The sequence below is a fragment of the Anopheles aquasalis genome, chromosome 2, assembly GCF_943734665.1.
Source record: "Anopheles aquasalis chromosome 2, idAnoAquaMG_Q_19, whole genome shotgun sequence".
Lineage (NCBI taxonomy): Eukaryota > Metazoa > Arthropoda > Insecta > Diptera > Culicidae > Anopheles > Anopheles aquasalis.
Window position 1 is genome coordinate 52,845,182 of NC_064877.1, and position 7,965 is coordinate 52,853,146.

The 7,965-nt window shown below is 40.9% G+C and overlaps 1 protein-coding gene across 1 annotated transcript in view; it reads right to left on the bottom strand.

Moving 5' to 3' along the window:
• Positions 1–2,400: 2,400 nt before the first annotated feature.
• Positions 2,401–7,965, bottom strand: part of LOC126571517 (UPF0047 protein YjbQ) — a 12,848-nt gene continuing 7,283 nt past the window's right edge. Inside the window, exons 3-5 of the mRNA XM_050230086.1 lie at positions 3,901–3,955; positions 3,738–3,819; positions 2,401–3,659 (exon numbers count right to left, since the gene is read on the bottom strand). Coding sequence (XP_050086043.1) covers positions 3,444–3,659; positions 3,738–3,819; positions 3,901–3,955 — 353 coding nt within the window. The 3' untranslated portion in view covers positions 2,401–3,443. The remainder of the gene's footprint in view (positions 3,660–3,737; positions 3,820–3,900; positions 3,956–7,965) is intronic.

The following is a 7,965-nucleotide window of genomic DNA, read 5'->3' on the forward strand; positions in this document are numbered from 1 at the left end:
AACCGCTAACGAAAAACTAGACCTCAAATCCTCTAACCACGAGCAATCAATCAATCGCGCGGTTGGCTCTGGCTGTTTCCTGCCCTGTGCTACCCTTTTTACCTCCATCCACTTGGTTTTCCTAGTTGCTACTTGCCCATCTTACGGAGATAGTGTTGTTTACACGCTTACACGCTAAATAATTGCTCTGTTCTAGAAAAAAGAAACTAAACATGGTTGCCTCGCAAAACAGGATTTTTCAGGTTTTTCGTTTACTATTGCGACGAGTAACTTTCGGGCAATAATTCGTTCTCCCGGTGCTGGCATTACCTTGCAGCAGCAGCACGCACTCACTGGTACTGGGAGATAACAATAATCATCTTTGCTCATTCGCGGCCGTGGTGTTACGGAGCCACCGGCTTATACTGTGGCACTAGTTAGTTGTTGTGTGGCGGGGAAAGAAAGGATTCCGCCGCTCTGGGATTTGCTGCTGCTGCTCTTTGGTCTATTACATATGGATACGATAGTGTTGCGTTTTTTTCTTCTTTTCATTTTGCTTTATTCGCCCTCTTTCGAGCATTTGGTGTAATCGGGTGGCAAGTTTTCGAGGAATTTCGAATTCCTGAAAACCCCCTTTTAATAGCTCAGCTCTTCCCCGCCACCGCGAGTGAAACATACAGTACAGTACAGTTAGTAACCCGTGGGGACGGGCCTTGCCGGTTGGCCTCCTAAGATGGCAAGATGTTTCATCTGATTTAGTGTCGCTGTTCCCTATTACATTTGTATGCGTACGCGGTTAACTAATTATTTTATGTTAATTAGTTTCTTTTTCATTATATTTATGTTGTTTTTAAAGCTCATACCAAGATTTTTTGTTTACTTTAGTTTAAACCCCTTTCCTCTTCTATCCGTTTGCAATTTGTTTAATTTTTTTCGTACTTTTTGAATTTTTTTTGCTCTTGTTTTAAGTAATATTTTTAATAAGACCAATAAGTGTCATTCGTGGGACCGTACGATGCAAGTGCAGTTGTTGCTGTTGTTGAACGGGACGAGTTGTGGAATTCGTAGGCTTATGTGTCTTTTGCCATATGTTTTTGCTCGTTCCTTGGTTCCCGTGGCCTGTTACGTGTCCGGTTCGGATGAAGTTTATGCTGCTTGAAAATAGTTGCTCGTTTAATGTTTCACATTAATGATTTTGTATGTGTGTGCGGATGGGTATGTGTATGTGAGACAGGTTGTGTGTCTGTTTTGTGTTTGCCTTGCATTGGGCTGCCCAGAGCTAAGACTGGCAACCGTACGGACGACGACTCTGACGAAATGGCGACCATTCCCAAACGGGACTTCAATTTATTTGTGGCTTCCATGCGGAATGTTTATTGCTCCTGCACTTCGTAATTGTCAACAGTTTCTGCGAGCCTCCCTCTGCCTTCCACTATCAGCTGCGCACGTTTTAACGACGAGTTTGAGCTATTCCAATTTGTGTTCCTTGTGCTAGTTCATATCTACGCTGATTGCTTATGTTTTGCTGCACGCTTCATTGTGCTTTAGCAGAGAACACTAGTGTCTACTACAAGAAATCAAAGAAAAAAAAAGTGAACAAACGAATGGCGTTCCTGTGTCTGTTTGTGGTTTGGTCTATTTCAACCATTCGACTGCCAAAATAAATGTAGGTACAAAACCATCAACATTAGTTAGTAATTTGGGAACAAAGTAAAAATAAAAAAGCACTAAACTTTACTTCTGAACATTGCCATACTCCTTCGCTATCCCTCTTTTACATACTCCAATACCTCTCTGCTACTTATCCTACATTTACCTTTTCTAGTTGTTTGCTATTATTTCAGAGCCTCTGTCTTGTTTACACGGCAATGGTGCACACATAGATATGATCAACTAACTATATTCTGCTAAAACAATAGGAATGCGGCACAAACAGAAGAGACAAAATACACTCGCACACGCGAGACGCGTGCATTGCCCTTGCTCCGCTGCTTGAACTAATCGGCACATTGGTACGGTTTGTGGTCAATTTTTGTATGCTAATAGCAATATATAACAAGAAAACCAAAAGATCCATCAAACAACAAAAGAAAACCCAACGCTTTTCCGTCATAAATGAAAAACGATCTTTTCTTTTTTAGCTTCCATTGCCAGTCGCAACGGATTTCTCCTGCTCGATATTGTTTCCTAGCTGCATACATACTCACTCCAACACAAGAACCCAGCAGCGAAATTGCTGAGAGTGGTCAATAAATCGAATGTCATCGATGATTACACATCTTGTACAGCTGACTTTACTACTCGAGGCAGATGCAATGTCTGTGGATGAATATGCGTACGTACGGGAACGGATTTATCAAATTCACTCTGCTATTCACCTACCTTTGTTCTTTTTTTTTCTTACAAAACTGGAAACGAAGCTTCAACAATTGTCTATGATGTATTTTTTTTTCGTTCTCTTATCCCATTTGATAATTCTTCATTCCTGCATTTGTTTGCTGCCTCGCTGTTCTCGGTCACCATTCCAGCTAATAGTCCACCCCTAAAGGTGCATACTATCGTTGCCGTTATCTCTCGTGACACATTAGGTGCATCTATCTTCAAAACCGCAATTCGTTCGATTTAGTATCTTCAAAGCAGCAACAAGCAAACGTCGTTGCACGTATCTGTTGGACTTTTTATTCTTTTGGGTTTATGCTTCGAAACACGCTGATTGATATTCACTTCTAGATAATTGTACCTAGCAGTACAAACCAATCGTTTTGCATTCCAGTGTGTAGCAAATTTAGTGTCAAGAATTCATAAAAAATGCCCTTATCATTACATCTTCCTAACATTTCTCGGCTAGCCATTTCTGGTTGATTTTGGACGTAAGAGGGAATGTCGTGTTCTTCCTTACTTTGTTTGTGTTACCATCTTCTTCTTTTGCCGCTGCTGCTGCTACTACAGCTTATCGTAGAATGTTTTCTTCATTGAATTCTATGTCTCACTCTTCTCTTCAAACTATCAACGTGTCTGCTTTGCGTGCTACTGCCATCTCATTCAAAGGATCCCCCTCCTAATTTGCCTATTTATCTACTTAGCACATCTCATACGCTTTCGCAATCGTTACCCGCAGTACTAATAGATGTAGCAGTGTTTCTTGTAGTAGTAATAGTAGTGTCGTAAGTAGCATTATCATATAATGTAAGAATGGTAGTAGTAGTAGCGTTAGTGGTAGCATAAGTTGAATTTGTTGCTGATGTTGTTGTTTTGGGTGTCGTTCTTGTTGTTGTTGTTGTTGTAATTGTTGTTGCTGCTGCTCCTTCTGCAGATGTGGATGCCGCTGTTTTGGTTAAAATTGCTGCCGCTGCCGTTGTTGTTGTAGGATTTCTGGTAATAGAACAGTTGGTATTGTTGGCCTTACAACAGAAAGCCGCTCTAACCCACGATTACCGACTATCGCGAGCAGAGCGCGGCCTTCCCTAACTGGAAGTAGACGCAATCGGTGACACCGGTGATAGAGGGCTACGAGCAGAATCTCGGGGGCAACCGGAGAGCGTTATCACCAGCTTTCGGGAGCCGGCATGATCGCGATGCTCGCACAGCCACACGCCCTGCCATGTGCCGAGCGACAGCTTGCCGTCCGTGATCGGGATTGTCAGGGAGCTTCCAAGGAAGCAGGCTTTAACGTGAGCAGGCTGTGAACAAAATAGAAAGATAGAAATCTTCCAATTAGCCCAAAGGCCATTGCTTAAAAGAAACCAACGCATAAATACCATGTCATCTGGACCTTCGCATGAATGCCTATAAGGTAAGCCTTCGGGCACTATTTTGTTTAACATCATTTCCATATCATCTCTACAATAAAAAGAAGTGTAAGTGAAACAATTAATTTGATGAATTCAAAAGTTAAGCACTCTTCCATTTCCCATTGCTTACCGCACATCTGGATCCCAGCTTTCGTTCAACGCTAAACTAGCTGATGTGTGCAAAACTGGAATAATAATAAAATAGAAAACAGCCTTTTTATTTGTGGATCCGTCTAATTAATCTATAGCGAAATGTGAGTAACTGATTTCAACAAGTACAATATTGGAGCAATAGCGACATCGAATTTTCTATTTTGCATAGCATTACTGTGTAAAGACGTTAGGTGCTGGGTTCAGCATCATATCTCATTAAGTTTATCTATACGAATAAGGTAAATAATAAACTCTATCGCATGCTTCGCTGACAGGGCAACGTGTTTGAAGTAGTGCATTACGCTACCTTCAATAACTAAAGTAGAGTTCATAAAATGTACTTCTTGCTCTAGCACTCACGCAAACACACAAATCTAACATTAAAAAAAACCTTGCACCAATCGCTTGACCAAGCGATTGTTACAGCAACGTTTGACCTACAGCCGTGATTGCCGCTAAACGGTTATGTGAAAATACCGTATAAATTGATGGCACAAGTTGCTATACTTCCGGTATGTGGAATTACGGACCGTCAGGCCACATACTTTGCTGGCGAAGCGAAAGAACGAACCCATACCACTGTCGCATAGCGTGTGCAAGCGCATTTTGTCACCGTTCACGTTTCTAAAGGATTAACAAATTTGCTCTGATCGTGAAACAATTATTTCGTGCCGTCACTCACGAAAAAGAGTTATGGCTTGTAGACCCAATTCAAGTAGGATGAATAGCTGTTTTCTGTTAAGTTTGTTTGTTTCGATGTCTACAAATGGCGAAAATGGCTTTAAATGACGAAACCGTCTTTTTAAAAAGATTGATTGTGAAACGTGTTTAAAAATATTTGAATCCTTTAATTGAATGTAATAATCTCAGTACGACTCGTTAGAGGCAACTGATTTCTATTGAGTTTTACCCTTCGTCTGCACTACAATATTTATTAGATTATTATATTTTTAAATTATATATTATTAAATTTGATTAGTATAAAACTATATAATTATATTTTTATAGTGTTCACACTGTACGATTTTATGCTAACAAATTTGTGGTGCGATCAAAGTGCGATAATAGTTTGTGATAGTTTAAAACTGAAATACAGATCTCTGATTCCCGGTTTCTGTACCATAAAGACATGCACAGTCATTCTGCGTTCATACTTGTCTAGGAATACTTTAAAAGTATTGGTATGAAAATAATATGATGTTATTTTAGGATGTGTGTCCTTCATCTTTCATGTTCACTTATTCATTACGATAAACGAATGGTAGTTTATTGCAACAAATTCATTTCCAACATGTTTTTTTTTTTAATTCCACTTCATGCATCTTCTTTCATACATCCATTGGGCGCCCAACCAACAAAATGATGATGCTAATAGTGCTAAATTGAGGTTCCATCATAATTTGAATAATGGAGGGAACTCTTCGTTTCCTTCCCAAACGGTATACTTATAGGGTAGGTGTATATCTGACCAATTTTCATTAAAGTTTCACACCATCACAGAGCACAGTCTTCATCGTGGGAAAATATTGTTGATCAACCTACCCCTCCTCATTGGACCAACCGAAAATGATTCAATCCCTGCCCCATGATGACCAATCATCATTCTTTAAACCTTGTATGTTTTTCAACCGCGCCTGTTCCCGACACTGGAACACCAGATCAGTCCATTAGAACAAGGCAAACAAAAACGGAAGTTATACTGATAACGCGGTACATGTAAGTACTTGCAAACCACAGTAGGAATGACAAATGTGAGACACTTTGATGGAATAGATAAGAAATGATTGATAAGCCAGATAGAATGTTAACTGAAGTCTCATCACTCACATAAACTGACTGTGAACTCCATGACAAACGTCGGACGTAGACAACATACATTCTTAAAACGTAGTTTTCTTATCACCGTGAATTGATATGACATAAACTCAGCTGCCATTGGTGAAGTTACGGGAGTGGACAGAAAAATCTTTTGCAATTTATTGTCTAGCGCTTCTTGCTTTCCTTAGAGAACGAACTTCCGATCAATGGTTCCTCCTGCCAGTATGTTACATCCGACGGCGTGCCAAACACAACGATCGTCCTGAAGTATCAAACATAAGACATTGACGCCTTTCCCGCTATAGGAAATGAGAGACACCCAAACTACGCAATTCATGTGTGACAGAAGTTTACAATGCGGGTAAAGGACAAAAACTTCGGCAATGCCAAGATGTAGTCAGCGCATTCGTAAGAATGATGTACTCTGCCAACACCACCAGCACTATACGTGCTATTCCTGTTCTTCTTTCATTCCCGTTTCCATTCATTCATGATTCCTTACGCTGCTTGAAATCTATTCGAAACGATTCGTTAGGATTCAGCGTAAAAGTAGGAGTCTTGAGGATGGGTGAGATAGTGAATGTACGCATACGTTCGCTTGCTGCAACATATCACCGCACCTCTATCAAGAGGACACGAAGAGAGGCACTTGTCAAGAGTATATGAGCTACACTCAATCTTTCGCAGGACCGTAAGTCATGCGTGTTCGTTATTCACAATAGAAACGTTTTTTTTATATGGTAGTCCGTTCGCCCATTAAACAATATAATGTTTTACCACAACCTTCAATCTGCGCTTCACAATTTTGCCTTTTTGGTCAATTAAATGCTTCGCTTCGGAACAGCTCGATCACAAAATGAGTATTGTGTAAGCGTTTCAGGCTACATCGTTGAAATGGATACAATGATTCAATTAAATATATCTAGAAAACCATAAGCACTCCAATGGCAAGGAGATATCGCATCGTAGCTGGCATATGGATGCGGAATGAAATATTAAAATAAAACATTTCTTCCGGCGTTGGACGGCATTCTAGTGGACTATAGGACCTGTAATCTATTCCCGGATATTTCATTTGGTTCGTCTACAATCGGACGGTGGCTTGTTGACTCCTCTCCGTGAATAGCTTGCGGATAAGATTAGCGCCTCTCCTGGGCGTTACCATTTCATGCGATGTTGGTAGACCGACAAAAATTCAATAAAACACGTTCTCCGCTCCGTCTCAATACCGCGCGATGCGTTTGATTGACATCGGCATCGGAGTTCTGAACAATGTCTTTCTCGGTCGTCTGTGATTCCTTTTTCAAACCAAACCTTTATCTGTTTCTGCTACGCTCTGGCACTCTTCCTGTATCCATTATCAAGTAGTCCCGCATGATAGAGATCGTCTGCTGCAAAAGAGGTAAGTTAAGTTCGTTTCTCATTCCCGCCCGTTAACATACTCATTGCTCACACGTAGACTAATGATCTAGTATGCCGGCACAATAATATTCCCATCCAAAATATGTTTCCAAGAGTTAGATCATTCGTTTGGATTGTTTGGAAATATTGAAAGGATGAGCACTAGAGTTTGACATTTCTATAGAAAGAATGATCGCAGCGACCATTTGGTACCAGATAAATTAATCAACCTACATTTCCCTTGTAGTCTCTCGTCGATATTCTTTACTTTTTCTCTCTCGTGTCCTTGTGTTCGCTCTCCAGATACTTTTCATCCCTATAATCCACGTGAAATGCTCACTGGCTGCACCGGTGGCGGTTCGATGGTGACATTAGTCATCAGCTAGCAGGCAGGTCAATAAGCGCAACTAGAATTAAAAAAACATGTGCACGCGAAGCACATCTCCACTTTAGTCAGGTCATGGACACGGCATTCGACTACTACACGGCGGAGAAGAATGCACCAAAATCACCCAACCAAACAGGATATTCTCACCCAGTGGATTCGCTCTCGCATATGTTCTTGGCCAAGGCTTCCTCCGATTTGCTGCATCCTAATCGTGAACAATCAATCCTCTCCTTCTCCATCTCGCTCACATTCTCTCTCTATTTTTCTCTCTCTGTTTCTCTTTCTTTCTCTCTCCCTCTCTCTCTATCTATCTCTTTTATCTCTCTCGCATCCCGCTAATAATCCACCGGTCGCCACATTGAGAGGCTTGGCATGCTTTTATTAGAACGGATCGTGCGCCCTCTGATGAAAGGTGTGCGGTGAAGATTGTGTGTT